General features: G+C 40.3%; 1 protein-coding gene across 1 annotated transcript in view; it reads right to left on the bottom strand.

Annotated features, from left to right (window-relative positions):
- Nucleotides 1–2,535: 2,535 nt before the first annotated feature.
- RRAS2 (RAS related 2) overlaps nucleotides 2,536–25,013 on the bottom strand; it is a 44,186-nt gene continuing 21,708 nt past the window's right edge. The window contains exons 2-6 of the mRNA XM_051804265.1: nucleotides 14,775–14,862; nucleotides 13,915–14,017; nucleotides 12,412–12,520; nucleotides 4,452–4,570; nucleotides 2,536–3,990 (exon numbers count right to left, since the gene is read on the bottom strand). Coding sequence (XP_051660225.1) covers nucleotides 3,903–3,990; nucleotides 4,452–4,570; nucleotides 12,412–12,520; nucleotides 13,915–14,017; nucleotides 14,775–14,862 — 507 coding nt within the window. The 3' untranslated portion in view covers nucleotides 2,536–3,902. The remainder of the gene's footprint in view (nucleotides 3,991–4,451; nucleotides 4,571–12,411; nucleotides 12,521–13,914; nucleotides 14,018–14,774; nucleotides 14,863–25,013) is intronic.

Raw genomic sequence — 25,013 nt, 5'->3', positions numbered from 1 at the left:
CCTGGTGTGGCTGCACCTCGAGAGTCCTGTTCTAGTCCCTCACTTCAAAAAGGACATTGAGGTGCTGGAGCGAGTCCAGAGAAGGGTAACAAAGCTGGTGAAGGGGCTGCAGCACAAGTCCTATGAGGAGTAGCTGAGGGAGCTGGGGGTGTTTAGCCTGGAAAAAAAGGAGGCTCAGGGGAGACCTCACAACACTCTCAACAACTACCTGAAAGGAGGATAGAGCCAGGTGGGGGTTGGTCTCTTCTCCCAGGCAACCAGCGACAAGACAAGAGGAAACGGCCTCAAGCTGCACCAGGAAAAAACAACTTTTGGTAGAAAGATCATCCACCTCATGTACCTGCACAACCCTGCAGTTTTACCACACTGGGTCAGTTCTAATCCGCAGCAGAAAGAATGACCAGCAGCAGACAGCTCAGGCACATGCCCAGTGCAACTGGCTCGAAACAGACTGAACAACTCGTTGCACTTTATTTATCTCCTTTATGCACAAAGTCAAATTTATAATTATCAGCACTATCACTGGCTCTACTACCCCTGGTCAGGCCATGTCACAAAAAAAGAGCAGGTTTTAGAAGAGGTGATGTAATACTTTTGGAAATGCTCTTCTTCACTTGAATGGTAGTTCACATGTAAGTACTGATGGAGAAGAGTTGCCAGGTCAGAGAAAGCAAATACATTAACCACAACAGGCATAAGGAACTAGAGTACTCACATGGAAGTAATTCTTCCTCAATTCTGGACCACCCATAAAACTTGTCCAAATGCATAAATAAAGGCTTTTGCCTGTGAGTAGGACAATCCACCTCATCCAGTGGAGTAGCAGCTTCAGCAGTGTGAGATTCCAGAAAGAGTCATTTTGTGATTTGAAACCACAGATCCCAACCTGTTGTCTGTGTTTTAAGAAGAGCAGGAGGTCATTTCTGGGTACATTTTAAGCATTCCAGATTCCTGAACTGTAAATTCAAAGGATTTATGGATGTGGCCTTGAACTGAAGTAACTTCAAACGTAAGTGACAAATCTTTAAGCACTGCTTCTGCCAGGTAAAGGCACAAGAAGCTCTCTCTTGGGTTGTCAGCTAAACTCTATCCTACAGCAATGTGGGAATGTTGTAAATTCATAACTAATCCAAGGCATGTGGACAGGGGCTACTACTTTTAGAAAGACTGACAAGATCCCCACTGTGTTTTTCAAGCTCCACACTAGGGCCAGAAGTGTCATTTTTCACCATTACCTTCAGGTACAACAATCAGAAAAGCGAATCATTGAAATACCTAAGCTGTTTCAAACTCACGACCACCTAGATCACCATTACTGGCCAAAAATCTGTATTTTTCTAAATATTTGCTTCAAGTCTAAAGAGTAGGATCAAAATGCCTACATTTACATCTCCTTAGTGTGCCACATACAAATCAGTCTCAAAAAGAGACAACAATATTACAGAGAGAATTTTCTGTACATTCTCTCCAACAGAAGCCTTAAAAAGCACATGCACATGTCTTAGTTAATAAACTTAGAGCAGACTTCCACAGCAGCTGCTGGTGGTTCCACTTTTGTTTAACTTGTTTGTGAAGCTCACCATGTTTACAATGTGGCTTAGCAGGAGTAGGTTGCTTAGCATCAACCACCTCAAAGCTCTGCAGGAGGAAAAGCAAAGGTGTGGGGCGCTACCACCTCCTCTATCGATTACAAGTCGCATGTTAAAAAAGACTTATTGATAAAAATCTATTACTTAAAACCATTCTACCATGAGTGAAAAGTTAAAAAAAAAAAAAGGAAAAAATTGATGAAACCTAAAGATATTTGCACCTCAGAAGTTCAGTCCCAACACGCATGCTTGTAATTTGTTGTCTTAACTCATTCTAACACCACACATTCAGTGACTTAACTCCAGAGAGGCTTTACATAGTTGAGAAAACACGTGGTGTTTGCTACAGGCTGTAACTTCTTACATTTGACTTGAAAAATGCAATACATCTCCCCAGTGTGCTCCCACTGTAACTTCTTGTTTGAATCTTCTACACACTCCTCCTAAGCAGCCTTTCATCAACCAATAAATCCATCGGAGAGGAGGAAGTTACCCACTCTCTCAAAACTGCATTACACAAGCTAATCTAAATTATATTAAAAAACCCTTAAATTCCTCTGCAATGCCTGGCACCAGCACTACTTCAAGGTTTAATTCTTTTCTGTTGTAAATGTAACAGAACTTGTTTAAGTCCTGTTTCCTCAGGAGACATGTACAGATTTATGGCAGAGCACCTGACAGTGAGCATAACCTGAATATACATGAATTGTTGATTGGACCACTGACTACATACTCCAAGCCAAAACAAACATCAGCTTTTATCATCTGTCATGACTTAAATTGAAATGGCTTTTCTTTACTTCCAAGCTTGAAGAAAAGGTTGTGCAGACATGCATATCTATCCCCTAGCCAGGTTCCATCACCTCCGTGTCCCCCCCCAAAAAAAAAAAAAAAAAATTCAGGTTTTGGAAGAGAGTCAGAAAGAGGCAGTGTGCTTACCCCCCAGTAATGGTTAGATCATCTTTAATTCTAGCACCTGAAGTTATACAAGGGTTTGCTTAATAATCAAGTTTCAAAGAACTGTTGGACACATTCAGTAAGGTGACAACTGTGCAATACCACTCAGTATTTCAATATCAGGGACCATACTCTTGAATTGTTTAAACACAATCCACAGAACTCAAACAACCATCCACAGTTTAACTAAACAATCAGTTAAAAGTCTTACAGTTTAATAATTCACATAATGGTCAGTCTTTAGTAAGGGATACTGAAATTCATTAAAAGACAACACTAGATTTTACTCTATGGGTGTGCTGGGCAGGCACATCATTGGCCATTCTTGGGTATAACCGGAAAGGTAAGGAGTAGTTTACCACAGTTTGGCAAATCCCACATTTTGTCAGTTAAAAGTGAACTGTGAGAATTAAATACTCATCTTTACATATACACAAGTTATGCTGTGAAAGCATATTTGCTTACAAACATATAAAAATACTTGTTAACTAGTTTGATAAGAAAATAATGTATAAAAGTATATAGCAAAAACATTTAATCATCTCTGACAATGGAAAGATCAAATTCAATTTTATATCACATGAAACAAAAACAGCTACAATTTAGTTTTCCTTAATCCCTTACCCAGAAATACAAAGGAAGACACAATTTGTTTTCAAACATAATGTAAAATTTCTTAAGCTGAAATGCCTCAATCCAGAATGAGCTCAGGTATTTGGCCATATCCTAATAGTAGCAGTAATCATCCTGTAGCTGTTCTGGATTCATAAAATAAATACAGTAGACTGTTTTGGCCACCAAAATAAAACTGCAGCATAAACGAGAGATGAAAATTTTAGCTGACAATGAAATTCAGTGTAGGTTTCTTAAGGCTAGCTGAATACTCAAGTCTAATTTAACTGAGGGCAAAAAAAAAAAAAAAGCCAATCCACCCCCTTTTTAAAAAGTATTCTCTGTACTTCAATATAGGTCTCTGTAAAATAGCTAATGAAATGTCAGAAGTAAAAATAAATTAATTCACAAGAGACAACTTATGCATCACTTCAACACCTTGTCCTACACGGTTTTGTTTCATCTCCTTTGCGAATAAAACTCCACAAGGTGCAAGCTCTGAAGGGAGAGAAGGAAGGAACTGTGGTATTAGAGAAGCAGCCTTAGTGTTTTGGTTTGAAGTCTGCCCCAGGATGACCGAGTCTTCTTCAAGAACTATTCTGCCAGCTTCTTGGACTAAGGCTATTCTGGTGACCACTTTTAGGACATGCACATAATAAGGCTAGACCAATACCAGAAGTGATGTAAAATGATGGAAAGAAAAAAAAAATAATCTGGCAGTTGATAGCTTGGTTCTTGGGATTCTCAGAAAATAACACAATGGCAGCCTTTCTTGTCTTTTTCTTTCCGTGTTGGCTCTGGTGAAGGAGGGCACTCTTGTTCCTGAAATTTCCTGGAAATAGGTATTTCAAATTAAATTCACAGAATCATTTTTAGGTAAATAAACATAACTACTGTATTTAACACTGTCTTTTTACACTTTCTTAGGGAATGGACTTGTTTTTACACACAAATTACTGATTAAATGAGTGATAGTTTTTGAATTCACCTTTTGGATTTTTTTTTTCAGAAAAGTTTTTACAGAGGGTCAATCTCCGATTTAGTTTATTACATTTACTGACTGGGTGATCAATAAAATCTGAGAGATTAGGGTGACAAAATTATCTTTCACATATATATTAGATTCATGTAAACATTTTTCCCAATACACAGGAATATATTTATTTTATACTGGAGAGCATTGGTCAAAACTTAGAGGTAACAGCAGGCAGATTTCCCACTGCATTTTGATACATTTCCTGTAGCTATCCGTTAATATAGGGACATTAATTATCTTGTCTCAAGTTATCATACCTTATAACTCTGACAAGTTCATGAAAAGCTTGGTCTACATTCAATCTGATTTTTGCTGAGGCTTCCATGTAGGTTACTTTAAGTTGCCGTGCTAGCTGCTGGCCTTCCTCTTGTGTCACCTGTAACAGACATCAAGCTTTAAGTTCAAGGGTTCTACAAGCACGTTTGTACCAGCAGACACTCCATACACATGTCAAGGATCCATTTCCCTGGAACAACAATGCTTATTAGGCCACAGCATAGTTTCCACCCTGTCCACATAATACGACTGGGAAACAAATCAACGTAATGTATCTTTTCAAAAGCAAGTGAAGACTTTTTTTTTTTTAAAGAAGTTTCTGCAACAGACAAAGGCTGACCCTCCAAGACATTTTGCTCACTCCAGCTGCCTCATCTTCAGTTCTGCACAAGATCGAGTTTTCCTTCACAGGCAGACAAGAGTTCCTTGCTTTTCCTTAAAGCAAGTACTTCAGTCAACATCTGCTGGATTACTAACAAATATGAATACTATGCCAAATTTACTTTCTCATTGTCCCACCTAAATTAGAGAAATAAATAAAAAAAAGACTACTTTTAAAACAACAACTGCTGTTTAGCTTCTAAATCTTTATAAAAGTCCTTTAAAAAAATCTATTTACGACATAGCAAAGTACTAATACAGCCAGTTTTAAACATAGTTTAAATTATCAGAGCTCTAAAAATCCATGAAGCTTCCAGGTAATCCAGAAATATTAAAGAAATCCTGTCTACATATTGCCTCCTTGGGACAACAAAGGAAATAATAAGCATCATAAGAAGTTGGTATAAAATTTAAAGTGATGAAGCAGAAGACAGGAAGCGAGTGGACCATTGTAGAAAGGAGGAATAAGTCGGTCATAGGGCAAAACCAAAGGAGATCACTGTGTATTTTTGGATGAAGTGGAAAGCAGAGAGGTCAGAGAACAGAAGGCCACCCTGAGTGGCGCAAGGCACGTGAGGCTTCAACGGGAAGGTCACCCACAGGGCCGGGGAGGAAAGGGCAGCTTTTGGTGATAAAAGGAAGTACAACAGATCTTGCCAAGACAATGCCAAGTGGAAGAAATGTCAAAGATTACACTGCTTTCACAGAAAAACATTAAACCAGCACGTAGAGGACTGATATAAGAACAAAAATAATGAGGGTTTTATTTTTAAATGAGTTTTGAAAGGGCACTCAGAGTATTCACTTATATTAAGAAGCTACTCAGAAATGGAAATAGAAGGGAGTAGAAAAGCAATGACAGCATTCACGACAGTGTAAGACCTAGAAGTACATTTTAGTTTGCAAAATAATTTCCTAACAGCTACACAATGGTTTGACAGCCTTCATGAAGATGGAGCCTTCATGCTTCATCTCCACATGTTTGATTCCATCCCCACTGGTACTATATTCATATATTTCCTGCTGAACTGAGGGCTGCTCTCTCTAAACCCTTATGGAGCTCTACAAGGAGCCCCCAGCACCCTGTGCCATCAGCTGGAGTAATTCAGGATACATCTGCTTATCTCAAACACTCACAGGAACTATGTTTATTCCAGTGTTATTATCATCTGCTGAAGCCAAAAAAACAAACCCTCAAAACCAACTGAACCCAAAGATCAACTACACTGGACCTGCCTTTTAAACTGCAGGACACATAAGGAGAACAACTGGTATTCTTCAATCCTCCACTGCTGTTTGAAAACTGAATCATAAGACTCGTGCTCCCCTAGTTAGAACAATTCTACTTCAACCCTCCACTCTAACCCCAGATGTTGAAATATCCCAATTCCAAAGCTTATGAAGGCTGCACTTTGACAAACATTCATAGCTGTTTTCTGGCACATCACTGACACCGCAGAATGTCCCAAAGTTTGCATCAGAGGTTCCAGAACCTTCTATATATCTCTGCCTCACTCAGACAAATAAGTTTAAGTATGGATATAACTGTTTTTGCAAAACTAACTCCTTTTACTTTTCTTCATCCCTGCATAGTTTATCGTAGCCCCAGAAAGTGAGAGGTTGAAGTCTAATAAAAATAAATAATTGGTAAGGAATGTACAGTCCTGAGGAGAAACTGAACTCAGTCCTTAAACATATGTGGTTACCAATTTCTTCACTGTTGTATCTAACGCACATAATAGGTACAAGTCAAACTGACACTGCAATAAAGTCAAGATACACTTCCACAATATTCTGCATTTAAAATATTATAAATACATTAAAGTCCTTGTTGTATTTACTAGAATATCAGTAACTGCTTAATTCGAAAACAATCTTTTTGTCAATCTTACAAGTATATTGTCACGTAGCTTGTGGTCAATTTTTGTGACCTCAAAGTCAGTTCAAAAAAATATTTGGTTTGGAAACACTACAGAAACATTTGCAGTGCCCAAGCTGTAAATTAGAGGTCAGAAGATACCAGTTCCATCTTCAAAGCTGAGGGAAATGTAAGTACAAACAAAGAAATGCTTGAAAATAAAATCATGAATTTTTATCTTTTTGTTGTCCCTTCTCAAGTACAACAATCCTGTAACATGACATGTTTTTCAGTAAGTGTGATGGGACAGCTTATTTAACATCACCAGCAAAATAAAAACTAAATCCTTTTTCCTCCAAGAGGGCTGTATGTTATTTTGACAGAAGAGAACCACAGATTTTATGGTAGTAACTGTGTGTACATCTGTGTGTCTTGGTTCTACAGTTTTAGCAAGCTTAAGGTTGAATACGAATGAGAATCACTCAGTGCTTATCCTTTTTGCTGTAAGATATTTTATTGTTTGTTTTTTAGGTATCACTCACAGTGTTCAGTCATTTAGTAAAAGTTTCTCAAATTAAAACCCATTACAGAAGATGTGAGCAAGTCAAACATGGAAAAGCCTATTCTTCACTTCTCTAAGTTATCATTCCTCTTTCTGAAACAGTTTCCATTTGAGTATCTGCACAAGAATCCTGTGAACACATGGCCATCTCTCTTCACTATTGTATTTGATATCTGTCAGAAATACGGAAATTAATTTCTGAAGTTTCTATGTTTCCTCCACCTAAAGCAACTCTACAAGGCTGCCTAACCTAACACTGCATCTGTCTTTTGTTTGGGCACTTACACGAGACTAAGGGACACGTCATACCCCTGTCAGCAGGCAGCAGCTAAGTGTTTCCTCAAGTCTGAAAGGAATCCATTTCTACCACCTTGTGTGCACCCTACCGTGTTCTTGGCACAGAAACATTGCCCATTCCTGCTCCATTGCTCCTGAAGAGTGTATTTGTCATCCTGATTTTCTGCCTCACCAGCCCACCCACAGGTGCTGCTGGTTCATGCTTACGGTGGGCTGCCATAACATTTTCCTGCAGGAGTAGCTCACTATCCACTAATTCCGGTTTGCCCACATTCTCCTAACAAAGGTCACTCTGGCACATGCAAACTGTGGTTATGAAGCGCTGACACACACTCAGACTCCTTGCTGTGTTCGGATACTAAATCAGATGCCCAGCTGCTCATTATCTATAAAGCTCAAATCACACAAGCCATGGGAGGACCTGAAGGTCTGATCCATCTGTGAGCACAGAGGTGTTGCTATGCACGACCTAATGTCCCACCACTGGCAAGAAGGTATCACACTTTCATATAAGAAAACAATAGATAAAAGAAAGGCCAAAACAAAATGTTAATGACTTTGAATAGGCCACCACCCAGGTCCCTGTACTGGTCCAGTCCCTGAAATAAGCCACCTCAGGCCAAGCTATTTGTGAAGCAGTGAGTTTGCAAACCCAACACATTAAACTGCCGGTTTGCCAGCACTTAGGCTGCTGCCAGTCAAGGTCAAGGCATGAGGCTGCTTGCCTGGGATCACCACATTTGCTCATCATCTCTCCACGCATAAACTGAAGACCCATGGACCTCTCTTTAAAACCTTGCTTTAAAAGAATCTAGCAGCAGAGATGATCTCAGCACTAGGTCACTGTGTTAGTTCAGTCATGATGCAAAAGCAAGAACCAACATTTAATGAAACCCAAGCACTTTCCTGTTGCAACTTGGATTTTTCTTGAAACCCTGCCATCTGGGGAATGATCAGACTTGACCCAGTTTAAGCTAGCAGTTATCTAAAAAAAAAAAAATATATATCCTGCACTGACAAGTCTACTCCTCCAACAGTAGTGGTTATTATTAAAACATCTGGTACTCTACTGAATTATCTTACTGTAGAAACATCCAGTGTCGAGTTGTACAGAATTAACCCATTTAAGAGAAAGACTGCTCACACTGTGTAGCAACAAGAGATGGTGTTTCAATTCTGGTTTCACAGTCAGCAATCTGTGACTGACTGGGGAATTTGGAAACACTAGCAGCTTCATTCCTTATCATACATTCTATAGAATTATGTTTGCTTGTCCTCTAACGACTCATTTTTCTTTGTCACCCTAACCTGTGGACATTGAGAGACAAAAATCACAAGAAGGATGCTTAACTCCATTTATCTATGCAGTTATTTCCATAATTAAATCACTATTTCAAACTTATTCTTTCACGTCTCTTCTTCCAAAAACACCTGTGAGTTTGCCTATGGTATATAAGAGTCACCACTATTTTAGACTATATCTTTGGTAAGCCCCAACAATTCATCAAGATCACACAATTGTTTGTGCACTTCTGCTGTACAACCCAGTTCATGTATTTCCTGAGAAACAGCTGCCACCACACAAGGATGATTAGTTACGCCTCATTAGCTTCCAGATTTATGGTGTCACAATGATAGTACTCTGTTCAACCTCAACACACAGTTACTTGGATAAAGGTGTGGTCAGACCCTTGAGACATCCAGAACTACTGTATACATTTAACTCTTCTGGGCTCTGCGAAGATCTGTTGGTTCTATTGAGTATCATCTGCCAATCCAAACACCCATTAAATTACTTTCTTGAACTTAGTTTTAGTCTCTCTGAGGTAGCATGTGTTTCACTAGTCTACCTCCTGTTTTCCACAAAGAGCAGGCAGATGCTCAGTACGAGCAGTTTTGATACCCAGTTTCCTGAATTTCTAAAAATGCTACTTAAATTCTGAAGCTGAAAAATGTACATCTAGGATTAAACGAGTTCAGAGAGAAGGACAGCATCCTGTAGAACCAGATGAGTAAAAGGAGCACAGTGTAACACCAGCCTGGCTGAACAGGTTTTTGATGTAACCCAAGCGAGGCCTCAAAGACCACCAGACTGAAAACGCAAAAACGCAAAGGACTAGTCTTTCTCCTGGTTTTGCCTACAAGTTGCAGCCTGGGGACATCCCACACTTCCCACTCACCCCAGAACTCCTAGGCAAGCCTTTGCTCCAAGACCTCCCATCGCAGCTGCCTGCACAGCAAACCTGTAGCCAGAGAAGTATGACCTTTCTTGTCAAGCTGAAGTTTCGCCTTACTTGGGGAGACACGGTGGCAGGACTAATTTTCAGTCAGATCAGCGAGCTGGTCCCACTCACTGACTGGATTCCTGCGTCGAGAGTTCACATGATGGAGCAGAAACAACCCCACAGATGAAATGGAGACTCTGGCTGCATTTAACATTCAGCTGATAACATCTAACTGCTTGGTGCTGCCAAAAGGCGAGGTCTCACTTTCTTACCCCCACCCCAACTCCTCCCTGCTTTGCTGCAAGCCACAGTCCCACCCCTTCCCATGCTTACAGTGCTGGCACTCAATTCTTTCTGCAAGCTGATTTAGTTCACATAGGTCCCAGGAAGTCATTCCTGCTCATCTGTTTTACTCCCCTTCCAGAGAGATGATTCAACTCAAAGCGCTTCAAGTGAGAGCTAAGGCCAGCAAAGGAAGGAATGGGAATGTGAAGTCAAGAGGGAGGGGAGCCTCTCCCTTTTGGAGAACAATTATGTCAGCTCAGCATCCCCAAACCATTCCTTCACACTGACTTCAGCCCAACTGAAACACACCAAGTGATGGGGAAGGGGCAGAGAAGAGTTAAGAACATATAAGGAGCTGTTTCAGCAAACCTAGAACTGTTTTTTTCATCTACATCTGTATAAGCCCCAGCTTATGATAGGAGTGACAAATCCACCAACTGGCATATAAATGGCGAGTGATAGCCCCAAAAGCAATGCTCATCAGCATCTAATCAATTAAGGTAATTATTATAGCCATAAAAAGCAAAAGGAGATTTTGGCGACATATGCTTTTGTGTTCAGATATAAGCAGCAAAACTGCAAAGCTAAGTAATTTGAAAACAGCTGCTTAGAGCTTGAATGTGTACCAGCCCACTGTCAACTGAAAAATCAGCAGGAACCAGGGAGAGAGGGATAGTAGAACAGGTGATGGGCACCTTTCTGCCTTCAAGGGAAAAACAAAAGTGGTTTAAAAACATTAGGAGGGTGGAAGACAGAGAACAAAGTTTGTAACTGTTTCTAGAAAGGGATCTACAGATTACCAACTACATTTGCAGGTATCCTCTGAGAACTGGGGCTGGCAGCAACCATGTTATTTCCCTCCCAAAGCATCTGTTCTTCAGCAATTACAATTAGCAGACAGTTCAGTTTCACCTACATGGTCTCCATGCCAACATTTGTGTATGAGATAAAGTACGCATGTTTCAGGACTTGGGTTAAATCTGGGAATTTTGATGGGGGCACGATGGTAACTGAAGAATGAAAGTTTCACTTCTGCCTCAGGGACAGGCTGATAGTTCAGTGCACGTGTGAGTACATAAAGTTACTTCTGATGAATTTGTGAGCTACTTCTGCGAAAACTTTTTTCAAGTCAGTATCTTTCAGCATAGGTTTTAATTTTATCATGATGTTTCCACACCGGTTTTGGGATAAAGAGGCTGTGACAGTCAAGGAGCTATACTCAAAAGGAATTTTTTTTGTACTAAATGTTTTATGTAGTATTCAAGAAATTCGTTCAACAATGTACTAACTCACTGAACTCGTTAACATTATTTAATGTAAGTCTATTTTGTAACTGCTTTTCAACAGAGAAAAGATTTTATTCAGCAAAGAACAAGAATCTGTGTGAGCACTTGTGGGCAGAAACTAAGCCACGTCCAGGTATACAACTCTAAGAATATCTGATTGTTTGAATCTATGTTTTCCTTGTGTAACTCTTAAAATAATTACAGCAATTTTAGTAATATTTAGTTTACTCCCAGGGAAAAAAAAATCATGTGTTTGCTAACAAGCTTTAGATGTCATCTTACTGTCTCAGGAGAAAATATTAAGCTTCTCAAATAAACTGCTGAAGAAAATAGAAGTTTGACATCTGTTCCTTTCCTGCTGCTATAGTAAGATTATTTTCATTTCAGCTCAAATTCATTTGATCCATTAAAAATCAACAGCAAATAGAGAACACACATTTAAAGATCCTTCTTTAACTAAATCTTTTCAGCTGTCTTACAACTAGAGGCGAGGATGAAATCTACTAGTTTCAAAACTTTAATTTGAAGGCACATAAGTACAAGAAGTAACTGCGTTGCTGTACTTCCAACTTTTAAAGCATTAAGTCAGTTACACAGAAGACAAGTGGCCAAAGAGAAAACAGTGAACAGCTACTAATTTATCCATAACAGCAGTGAAAGGTAAAAGCAAGGGCACTGAAGTCCAAGGATTGCTGGAGCTAGTGCTGGAACGCGTTCTGCTTGGCACAGCGCGGTGGTGAGTAACAGAACGGAGGAATTAGACACGTTCATGCCTGAGTAATCAAGTCATGACAGAAAGCTCTCAACTCCGTGAATATATTTGGTCTCAGCATAACCCCACTGAGTCAGAGAGAAGATGTGCTGTATGTAGAATGCCATCATGCTTTTAAGATTCTTCAAGTACGAAACCCGAGTGTAATTTCTTGCATTGGAGTTAGTTTGTGGGGAATGATATGACTTTTTTCATTTGTGTGTTCCCATTCTGGCTTTGGGAGGAAAACTGTAGAGTTTCTGGAAAAAAGTGAGTAGTAATAGCAAATGAATTACCTGTCTTTGGTGGTCCAAATCTGCTTTATTGCCAACTAAAATCATAGGAAACTCATCACGATCTTTCACTCTAAGGATTTGTCTCTGAAACTTATAAATTTCTTCAAAACTGTAAAAGAACAAAAGTAGAGCATCAGTGTATTAATTCACAGATTCCCAGGTTCTGCAAAAGTTCAGAAATGATGAGTCACCTATTTGGACTTGCCCTGCCATGACACACAAGCACAGACAGCTGCAGGCACTCCAGGGTCTGCTGTCACAGCATGACCAGTTAGAGAACCATTCAACACTCAAACTAAAAAAATCCTCAAGTTAAAAGCCTGCTATGCACTGGGCTTAGGTGTGGCTGCAGGGTGAGCAGAACGCTTACTGTGCCCCTCTACCCAGAGGCCAGAGAATCAAGCAACCACAGTCCATTCTACAAATACTGACTTCGGAGTTCAACTCTAGCTGGAATATTCAAACTACAGCCTAGAGACCCTGCTGAGCAATATTTCAGCTGGAAACATCCATACCTACTTCTAGGAATTTGGGGGGATCAAAGATGTAAAGTTTTATTTCTTCAAAAACAGAAAAATGGCAGGGCTAAATGACCAGAAAGCTTTCCGGTTATCGACTAAGTTATACCAGGTACTGATGCTGTTCAAGCAGTAATGAATACTCCAGAAGTGTTTAAGGAAAGGGCAGCAAAGTAGAAAGCTTCTTCCAGGACAGTATATTAAACAAGCTAATTTTGGCCTAAACAAGGATTTTTGGAGACTAAAGAAAGAAATCACTGCTTTCAAGTGAACACTGTTAAAGCTACATAGCTACATAAGGAGCTTCAGCACAGGTGCTTGCAGACACTCACATCCCTTTGGAGCCTTCCCAGGCACTATATTTAATGCCAGGCATATGATCTGAAGACATTTACACTTAGATTTGCCAATTAAAATTTAAAAGCAAGATGATCATCAGTAAGAAAGTCACATTAAAAAAAATGAGGTAGCCAGACACTTCATCCAAAGGTGAATTAGAAGGAAGGTGTGCCACTAAGCATAGCTCCCCAGGAACTTCTAAGAAGGTATGTTTCATTTCCACTTTGCAGCCATTCAGTCAATTCATGGGAGCAAGTAGAGTGAGCACTGCCTGCAGAGGAGTGCAGAGACATACCCTAAACTGGATACACCCATCCAGAAACCCAGAGCCAGGTACTTGATTTTGCACATGGCAAGGGGATGAATACCACAAATACCAGTCAATCCCAGAAAACTTTATATTCTGGACTGTAATAAAGTTCTTGAATAGAGCTGTCATTTTTTGTGCTTGTTTCCAAGTCCTCTGTTGAAAGAGAGACACTTTCAATAAGTGATTGGTTCAAAATTGGTTGTCACAAGTGCTGAAAGATTGTCACACCTAGCACCTAAGAGTGAATGCATACTTAATGCTTCTATTTATTTCAATTATGGATAATTTGAGAATAATTATGACTTGTTTGTCTTAACAACTTGACATCAGGCTTACCTTCCTCTATCTGTGACTGAGAAAACAAGCAGAAAACCCTCCCCTGTCCTCATGTACTGTTCACGCATCGCTCCAAATTCTTCTTGTCCTGCTGTATCCAGAACTGAACACAAGAAAAATATGGATTACTACATTTTATGTTCTTATAGACTGAGAAAAAAAACCCCCTCCTAATAAGCCATTATTTAGAGCCCCTCCTGTACATCATAGCTAAACAGAAACCACTTTTCACAGATACTCTGGATTTTTTGCTAATATTCCCAACAAGTTTTTGCACTGATTGAACAATTCAAGACGTACCAAACACATTGAACAACAAAAAATTTGAGGACTTCTGCTAATTCATGACCAGCTGAAACACCTGAAAACTGCTTAAAGATACAGCAGATGAGGTTTGGGAGGGTTGTTGGTTTGTCCTCAAAGAAATCACTGACAAGGGAGAACTGAAACTTTTAAAGCAAAGTGCTCCTATTGCACTTGGGAGACACAGCACACAACAGCCCAGAGATGTGTTTTTTTACTCCACCAGCCTAGAGATGTGTTTTTTCACTCCACCATGTCACCCAGGTAACTACCAGGAGTTATATAAACTCTCCTAGTTTTGTGGGCACTATGGCTTCAAACAGTATCAGATTCAAAGAGTGATCCTTACACATAGGGCAGAAGCACTTCAAACCCTGGGTGTCTCATCAATAAAACAAAGCCAGGCAGCTTTTATCAGCCACACACTTACATAAAAACAAAACCAAAACACATGCTGAGCAGTTGTTGAGTTGTAATTTCATTTGATGCCTGCAGATATAAACACAGGCATCGATAGCTCCAGGTTGTTTAGACTGAACTTTAGCTGGGCTACTTACTGTCCAAGCGTGCAGCTCTCTCGTCTATCACACATTGCTTGGTGTAGGAGTCTTCGATCGTTGGGTCATAATCCGTAACAAAGTAGGACTGCAGAAAAGAAAACAAGTTTGTGTGTTAGACAAGCACATAAAAGGACACTTACCAAGGAAGATGCTAAAACTCTACGCTTGACAGCTTAGGGAAAATTTGCGTGTTTATTCACGTACAACCATTTGACACTTTATCCAAAGATAACTGGTAATGGCTTTCCTATTCCTCGTAAATCATAGAAATTACTAGCAGAGTCACTGAGTTTACTGGATTCCCACAGGATTTCTAGCATTTTCTAGACATTAGTGGTAGCTCCTGGAATTTCTCCGTTGGAATCCCTAGAAACTTAGTTACGAGAAACCTTAGAGCCCCTAGAAACTGAAAGTCTCTCGTAACTAAGTTTCTCTGAACTTCTGGTAGGGTTTAGAAGTTCTTTGGAATTCTCAAAAGTTTCCAGGATTTCTTCCCCCTGTTTCCAGAGACAGTAATTTCTAGGAAGTGCCAGGATTTTCCCAGCTGTTTCTAGAACTCTCTAGCAGTCTTATAACAATTTTTAGCAACAGCTCCACGCAGCACAAGTGACACCTAGTTTGTTAGCTGAATAAAGTTCATTGGATCATTCTTGTTCCCAGGATTTCTCTCCTGCTTTCAAATGACTTTAAGTCCACAAAGCCTCCAGAAAGACAACCCCTGAAAGCAGAGTAAGGCACAAAATGCCTGTGTTACCCACTGCCTAAGCACAAGGCTCCACCAGATACTGCCAACCTGTTGCTTATCACCCAAACTGCAGAGCAAAGAGCATTCTGGTACATCTCTCTAGAGACTGAGTGACCTGGTATTGAATACTAGGGTAACAATGCCATCTGAAGACAAGTCTAGATTTCAAAGGATGAATTTTTAGCTTGCATGCAGTCATAGTTAAGTTATCTTCACCTAAAACTAAAGCACACTGGTGTAACAAATCTGAACCCTGATCAAATTCTTTCCCCTCTGTGCTCCCAGCAGGCACTAAGGATGTGCACTACCCTGACTGTGCAGAACTGAAGGAGTACTACTTACAAACATTATTCGGTTCTGTAAGCCAGTAAGGAATTAGGAATGTTTTGAAACTACATGATGGTTTGTAGGAACAAAAAAAGAGGACTTTGCTCTTGCATTAAGAAGATAGCATCAAACCCAAGCTGCATTTCCTTATTCATGTCAAAATTCATAGTTCTCACTGAAGCATCTTTCCCATTGCACAAATTCGAAGATACCAACAAGACACCACTCTGTTCCTCCAAACTTACCAAAGTCAAGTTAACAGATGTCATGGTAGGGAAAACAAAAAGGGGGAAAAATAAGGAAGAACTGAAATCACAGCACCAGCCCACTAACCTTCTCCAGAACATCACTGTCAGTGCAGAATACAGTTAACTCTGTTCTTTGCAGATGGTTTATTAGCGTGGCTGTCTTTGTTCTTGGCCACTTTCAGTCTGGAGCTGCCCATGAGGACTGACTGCAGTACGCTGTCCTGACTGCACCCAGCTGACCCCACCATTTGGACATGTCCACACTAAGGTTTCTAGTTTAACAGCATGGACCTGGGTGCCCCAGCAGAGCTCATCAACTGAGTTGCAGCTGCCTTACTGGGACAAACACATCACCAGTTGTAGCACACTCGGCCAGCTGTGTATACTATATATAACCTATGCTCATGTACCACAACCCTCATGCAGTTGGCCACAGGAAGAGTATGTACAGGTTGCTGTTCATCTATTCATTTAGATCTGGCACCACGCTGAAAAACTGCTGACCCCCACAGCAGAGACACTGAACAGCTCCTTTGCATTTTAGGTAGACACCAGTAAACTGTCCTCTCAGGATACACCTACACAGCAGTCTCAGTCGCTTTGCACCCAGACTAAGCAATCTCCCACAACACCACCCACACAAAACCAACCAACCAAACAAAAAAACCCAAACAACCCTCTACCCTGCCAAAAAAAATTCAAACAAGCCAACAGGCATGGGATCCTAAACACACCACCCAAACTTCAGAATTCCCAGGAAAAGTGCCTATCTGTAGACAGCAGAACATCTCATCACAGAATAAGCCACCAGAAGATGTTCCTCCAACTACGAGTCATCCCTTTACCTTGCTTCCGTGAAGACTGAAAAGAGGAAAAAAGCTCAGCCTTCAAAACTGTTCTTTTCTTTTGCCTGTATCCTTGGCTCAAAACATGCTACCAAGGAGCTTAAGAACAGACTTTCTGAGGAATGAATTTATGCAAACTATAAATTAGGTCTCAATTCTGTGGCCTTTAACAATCTTTGAAAGATGGATGAAAAACTTATGTGAATATACAGTTGTATAAATAAAATTATTTACAGAATCTGACTTTAGAAGGGACGATCATACGGAAGGGAATTTAAGTCCTATGTTAGATTAAGAAAACAGAAAGCAATACTTATAAAAAAGCATTAGGTGACTAAAACATGGTGTCACTCTCAGTATATCTGGAAATTCGGGGTTCTGATTTGGAAGATAAAGCATGTACTCTGAAGTTACTCCCTGTCCCCCTTCAGCTTCAGCTTTCATTTCTCTATCATGCAGAATTCAAAGTTACTGTCTGAACCTTTACATCTATAAAACAGTAAAGTATGACAGGTTTTAAATAAAAGGGAGAATTTGGAATCAATTTTTTTTTACTCTCACAAACCAGTATTAGTAGAACACCTAAAGCAGCAAGTTTATATCCAACAAGGGCAATGTTTTTCACTAAGAGAGTTCAGAAAAAGAAAACCATAATAATCTCAGAGGAATGCTTCTTATTTTCCTCATTATCTGTCCAAGGGCCAAGAACTACAGCATATTCTGTAATCTCCAGGGCCTTTCTATGATTCCCTCCACCCCTTTTAGTTTGTTGGGTTTTTTTTTTAAATAAAAAAACCCAAATCACTACACACAAAGCAAGAATGCCAGACTAGGTACAGAGACATGGAACGTGGTTCCTCCCTCAAAAAAGGAAACAAGATTAAGTTGCCCTGATCCAGCATCAGCCACATCTCAAATTCAGAATGAGCAGATGCCAGAGCTCCCCCATTTAACAACTGCTCTTACAAGCATTTTCTTCCCTCCCATGGAGCTGCATTGCCAAATCTGCTGTCACAGCCACTACAGGAGAGGTTTGCAAGGCAATTAGTGTTGTGGTTTACCTCCAGGCACTGGACAAGACTCATGTGCCTGAAACAGCTGCTAGTTTTGAAAGAGTTGCATTGGGACCATGTGCCACAGGACACATGACAACCACAGTTTGCAGGCCTTGTGCAGTCAGGGTTGATTTACAAAAATTAGATGTAGCAGACACAGTATTTATCAATTTGAGCAGAATGGACCTTACTGCTGCTGTTCAAGCCGTGTTTAAAGAATTAAGGAATAGCAGAGCATATCCCGAAACATTCCATGAGGCCATACATTTACTCCTGATTGCCACCCTGCAGCAGTGGCAAGGTGCCTGCACACCCAACAAGCCCAACACCAGCATAAGTAGCTTTGAAGAGGTCAAGGAGTTTGTGGCAGAACCGCTTAAAAGACTAACGGGAGCACAATTCCAGCAGACACAAACCACTGACAACCTACTGGTTTTAAACTGACGCCAAGTCTAGACAAACTAGAGGAGCAAGCACACACCAGAGTGTTGGATTACTTGGGCCTGCCTACTGCTGTCTCCTCTGTGAAGGCTGTGTGTGCAAGTCTTAACACCTCAGAGCAGTCGCCCTGCTAAACTACAGCAATACTGGAAGGCTGCAGCAGGTGCCTGGGATGGCAGCTGGTACAGAACACACCACACCACCCTTACAGACCAGGTTGTCAGATCTACTCTTCTAGGAGCAGTTGAGTCTCTATACGAGACGGAGGAGCCACGACTCATTCAGCTGGCTCCACTGCAGCTGGCCACTGCCTGCAGGAAATAATTAGAAGTAGCTAAATTTCTTCAAAGAAGATAGTAACTTGAACACACTCCTCTGTTACACCACTCCCTTAATCACTAGCAAAAATCAAGGCTCTTTCCACCCATCTCCTAGAAGGGAAACGAGAAGTCAAACCCAGTAGTCTCATCAACCATTCAATTTACCCAAAATATTACGCAACAGGTTTTCTAGGTTTTCTCTTTCTAAGACTGCTGAGGCAATCAAGTCCAGAGATGGAAAAGCCTGCTGCCAAGGACACAAGTCCTTTTGCAGAGGGAAAAAAAACCAGAACAAAACTCCATCCCTACACTACCCACATCACTTATAGCTGGGCAACCCATCACCAAAATCCCTTCCTATACACACACTTGTCATTTTAAAATGCTTTTCACACAATCTCCTGGCCTTTTCAGGAGTTTCTACTTGCAGTGCATAGAAGTAATGACACTACTATACAGATTACTGTTCTAGCAGTCTTTCTCCATTTAAGGCAACAGCAATCTCTAAATCATTGTTTCAATCACTCAAGTCTTTTGGTAAGGAGAACATGTGAAAACCTGCTCTCAGTTTATCATCTTCCCCCTTTTTATGCTGCCTTTAATGCACATAGAGAAATTCCCCCATTAGCTGGACTTGCTTACGAGCTCAAGTCCTGCTCCATACATTAATAAAAACAAGTAAGTAAAGACACCCCAGTGCTGATTCACAGCTCTTATGCACCTTTTCTTATTTACTCTTCATAAAGTAATCAACAGTCCACAAACCAAAAAGCCATAGGACTACTTTCTTTTGCACTTTTGTGTTTTAAGGGGGGGGAGAAGTAGGATGCCATCAAAGGGAGGCTGCTCTAAGCTGCAGTCCAGAGGTTGGCTGCATAACATTCTTCCCTTTATCTTTACACAAAGCTTGAAGGACAAACAATGAAAGGCAGCCTAGCAGTGAAAGCTAAAGGAGTGGTACATGCCAAAATATATATTCATCCTTGCTCTCTCTATAATCTCCAACTGTATTTACTAAACACACAAATAATGTTTCAAAGAGCCACTGGTTGCTTATTTAAATTTTTTCCACATGTTTAAGGTTTTGATTCCAACCCAGTGAAAGCAAGGAAACAGAAACCCAGTGAAAGCAAGGAAACAGAAGGGTTTCTACCCTCCAGCTGAAGTTACAGACCAGCTTTGGATTTAAATAAGCATCTACAATTTGAGCATTGCAAATAGCCCAGAAATCCTTCCTACCTATAATTTGTATGCTAGAACTTAAAACAAACATGTTGGTCAATGCTACACACCAAAGCTTCAACTTTAGACTTGAGCACATTCCCAAATAACCGAAATATAGGATCCCAAGACATCTCCTAGGCTGTGCTACTTGACAGAGTGTTTCTTTTGGCGGTTTCTCCTGTGACTACCTTTTGCAGTATCATCTCTTCTCTAGGTTTTACCTCATTTCCCCTGCACTTCACCAAGAACATGTCTGCACTTGACCCACTCACCCAAGCTGAAGCTCAATTCACTATCTGCAGTGGCACATCTTCACCATGGGCGTAGAACAAATAACAGTATCAGCTACAGCCCTATCACACACCATGCTGATAACATCAGAAATACTTCACCCAGAAAAAGACAAGAACCCGACCAAGTTCCTGTCATTTAAGTGGCTATTGCTGGCTATCATTCCAATTGATGAAGTCAGCGCTATAGTTTAAGACCAGAACTCTTGTGCTCTGGCCAGTTAGTAGGGCCATAAATGAACATATTTTTGGTTGGGGTACTTGGCTACACTGCAACAGCTTTCTCAGCCATGAATTAAGATCTGACTGCATATATCAGTTTGCAATCTTCACCGTTTTGCCACCCATGAAATCTTCAGCCTCTGCCTTCAACCCTTCCACCTAGGAGGAGTGGCACAGCAGTCAAGTCTATACTAATGCGACCCCAGTGTCACACTGTGCCCTCCCCTCCAGGCTGCAGAGGAGGTGACTGTTTCTAGGAGTTTTAATCTACATTCCTGTCCCAAAGGAGCAAACAAGACAGGTTCTATGTCACCACAGACATGTTCCTAGAGGAAGGGTGGTAGTAACCTGTCACCTTGCTTAAGTACTACACTGGCCCTGGTCCAGAGGTAACCTGCCCAGCAGAAGGGGTAATTAGGCAAAACAGTGGCTCAGGCCTCAGCACCTCAAAAGATTAAAAGAACCACCTCCTTTCACAGCACAAAAGAGGCTCTTTAAATCATTTCTTCAGAATATTTGAGTTGGTTGGCTAGAAAACAAGGAAAACACACAGGAAAAAACTTTAACGGACTTCTGGAAGCAAACATAAGCCCAGACTGCATTCCAGAACAAGGGAACAGACACAGCAAAACACACAAATTTAGCATTTTGCAGAGCCCCATGTACTTGGGTCACAGAAAAAAATAAACAAACTAAGAGCACACCACTGATCAGAGAGCCTCTGACAAGCCTGTTCCAATACTTAACATACACCTCTCCAAGGGCAGATGGTTCACTAGGACACGATATTTCTAGACAGGTCTAACTGGTTGGTGCTGGGGGAGCAGGAGGTGGATGCTGTTGGGGTTGATGACTGGAAGTGCCACCTCTGCAAAGCTTTTGTGCAGTGCCCAAGCCAGTACCAGAAGAAGACTGCAGGAGCTACCCACAGCAACCCAGCACGATTTCAAGCAGAAGCGCTCAAGATGGCATTTAGGTTGCTTTCCTGCCATAAACAGTCACACTTTATAGAATGGGATGAAACATTCTGGCATTGAACATTGAGGAGAATAGCAGACCAAATGTCTAGAATAATGCTGATAAAGACCAGACTGAAGAAATAATGATTAAACCACTGGCTCATACTACAGAAGGCCAGGTGTATCATGCTCCAATCATCCCACATTCCTACAAATCTTAAAGAGTTTTTTTTCTTTTAATTATACAAACAGGAAGAACATCCATTCCTTTCTTCCAAAAAATATAAATTGAAAGATAGTCAGTTTGCAAGTAATCAGTGATGCTTCCCTCCATTTACACTACTTCCCACTGTTCTAATGTATACTGCTAGTGTTGTTATGGCTATCCAGGGAAACAGATGCCATTTGTCACTACAATTACTGCCATTATCCAGTGATGTGAAGCACTTAATTTCATGAACAGTGAAAACTGAGACACAAAGAGAGAAGAGCATTAAACTGAAGAAAGTTATAGTGAAAGACAGATGACATGAGCCATGTACAAGCTAAACCCTTTGGAAATTCATACACAGGTTGAAAAGTGTTTATTTGTTCCTGAAGAACTAGCAATACATATACATGTAATACTGAACTTGATGATTAAGTACATGCTTAATCAAATCTTAATGGTTCTGTTAAAGAACAAAAGCATAATGGAAAATGCACAGTTCTTGAATAATCCATGGCAGAGTGTATCCATTAAATTGCCCCCCTGCCAGCATACAGTTCAAAGACAGAAGAGACAGTTGAACACAAAAATAAACACCTGCCTCGGTTAAGTATAGGTAAGTCTTCTCCTCAGCTTTTGACAATCCTTGCATTGCATGAAAAAGTTGTGCTTGGTCTGGAAACACTAAAAGTGTGAGTTAGGCAGATTATATGGTCACATACTCTTCTGTCTCTCCCTCTCCCCTTCCCTGTCCTTCCACAGACACTGATCATGGAGTGAGCACATCAGAAAAAGAAAACTACCAAGAAAACTGTGTTCAGTGTATGGGTACATTTAATGCACTTAGCTAAATATAACACAGTTCTTTTCTTTATGGACTTTGTTCTGCGCACTACTCAAAGTACCTAAAAACAAAACTTCCTCACCCCTCACAGGTGTGGGGAAACATGAGCTAGAACGGGGGGAGCAAGAGGAGAAAATATACGGAGGGTAAAGTGTCTTCAAGCTGAAAACTAACACAGATATCTAATTCTGTCTAAGCACCTGTAATTTTTACATTTCCTAAATGAACACTTGAATTCTGTATCCATAAACGCACTCATTGCCAATGCTGTTTCTCCAGACAGCCATATGCTAGGAAGTTTCAGATTTCGTCCCTGGTTCAGCAGGACTGACTTGTGTTACAGATTTAAGAGCCCTGTTGGTTCTGGATCATCAACTTATTCTGCAGGAGTAAGTCTGCAGTGGACCAAGACTCCTCAATATGAACGACTAAAATCAAGTTGACTTTTGTGCACTGACAGGGAACATTCACCAACTCTTACATCTTTCAACATGCCTAAAAAACTGTCTGCTAAGTTTTGCCATTCCCCTAATTGCTACTTAAAATAAAGAAGCTTTACCTTCCCCAACCTCACTTAGGGTGCAGAAGCACAGGAAACAATTTCCCTTTTTCTCCCTCAAACCTGGGACCCCAGGCATGGTTGGCAAAACAACTTGGGTTTTATAGATTGAAATCTGGAGAGTGTGACTCCTAAACAGATAATTACAAGATTCAGTGAAAAAAAACCAAACCCTAAGAATAAACCCAGAGAGAGCCGACTCGCTTGGGGAAAAGAAAGTATCTTTGAAACAACTAAGGCAGCCTCTCAGTGTGTGTTCAAATCATAGAGGTTTAAACAATACTCATTAAATCTACTTTGCTGAAAAGTTACATGCCTTTTTGCTAACATCCTGCCAAGCTTAAACACACCATTAGAGTAACCCTTTTAAAGAGATAATACACACCAATTTGATGACCTTAAATGTCTTTTCCAATCTAAAGGATTCTGTGATTCCAATTATGGGCAGAGTGGGTACTGGTTACATGCACATAACACGAATACTGAGGAGAGTAAGTTTTCTTTTAATATATATTTTGCAATGCATGTGAACACCTTTTAAAATATTAACTTCCTAAAAAACCAGCAGATTGATACTTTTTTAAAACAGCTTTCACCTTTTAAACTGAATCTGTACTTTTGCTTACATCTCCTTTCAGTTCCTAGCTTACAGCTCTCCCCAGGCTACAGCAATTCAGTATTAGCAGCTCACCCAGCCTGTGAACATTTCCCTCCAATTAATAATTCTCAAATGTCTCAAAAATCAAACCACACCAAACGCCAAGTACACTCACACAGAGACCTGTTTTAGGCAATACACGCACTAAACTTTGACCTCTTGAATACTTCCTGGTGGTGCAGTTTTCATGACTCAAGATCAGAGAATGTACACTTTCACTGTCTGTGAAGACTTCTTTGTAATGCCTTGAATTAATGTCTTTTAATGCCAGTAAGCACCTACAAAATTCTTTGAAGGCGGCTATGCAATTTCTCAAGTCGAAACACGTCTGACTGTAAAACATTCTATACTGCAAGCATAGATGAGTCTTGATTTAATTTAATTTCATTTTTACTTCACAGTAAGTATGTGCAGGAACTATGAACACACCAAGTACTTCATCCTCCTGATCTTACCCACTTGTAATTCAAGGAATGTTTAAAATATTTGTGACATGTTATCTTTTCATCCATAAGGGTTTATCAGGTTTAGGCAGTTTTCAACCTAGCAGCTCACACAAGCTCTTCACAACGAAGTCAAGTTTTTATCTCAAGAAGCCAGTGATATTTTTGAAAAAGCACATGTCCGATTTTAGGACTTTGTATTACCAGCTAATGGGGACTTTAGCTGTAGGAGAAAAGAAGGTAAGGTTGCTCAAAAAAATCTCCTGGTGAGGCAGAAGTTATAGAACACCTTTTCTCCTACACATGAAATCATGAGGATGCCTCAAGATATACTGTGTAATGCAAGAAATTTTGGTTTATAAACTTTAGTACCTTAACAGGAGAAGATGACTTACAGTAAATTAAAATAGCTCTTCAGTGACTTAGACCTAACTTAGTCAGCAACAGCCTTCAGGTGAGTAGCTCTGAGGAGATCCATATTTAGGGCATTTACAGGCTACTAAGAAAGAAGCCACTTCATAACTCCTTGAGTAACACACAAAAACCCGAAATGCAGATCAAAAAAGCTCATTCCGTGGCAAAAAAACCTCTTGAGGAGAGTGCAAGTATTCACATCAACTCAGAACCTTTTAAACAGGTTCAAGTTGCAAACAAATTGCTTGTTAATTAGACTTTTCAGATTGTCTAGCTTAGGTTATGGACATTTGGAGCCATACAATTACATTAATGTAGTAACAAGTTCTTCTAGCCCAACAAGCCAGTAAAACAAAGCTGCACTCCAGCAACTCTTAACTCTTATTTCACATTTTAAGTAGCTGAAAATGTTTGATCTCTGGGACTCCACAGCA

The sequence above is a fragment of the Manacus candei genome, unplaced genomic scaffold (assembly GCF_025592945.1).
Source record: "Manacus candei isolate 608988 ecotype Guabito, Panama unplaced genomic scaffold, ASM2559294v1 h1tg000060l, whole genome shotgun sequence".
NCBI lineage: Eukaryota > Metazoa > Chordata > Aves > Passeriformes > Pipridae > Manacus > Manacus candei.
Note: the sequence above shows the minus strand (reverse complement) of the source record. Positions and strands in the feature narration are given on the sequence as shown.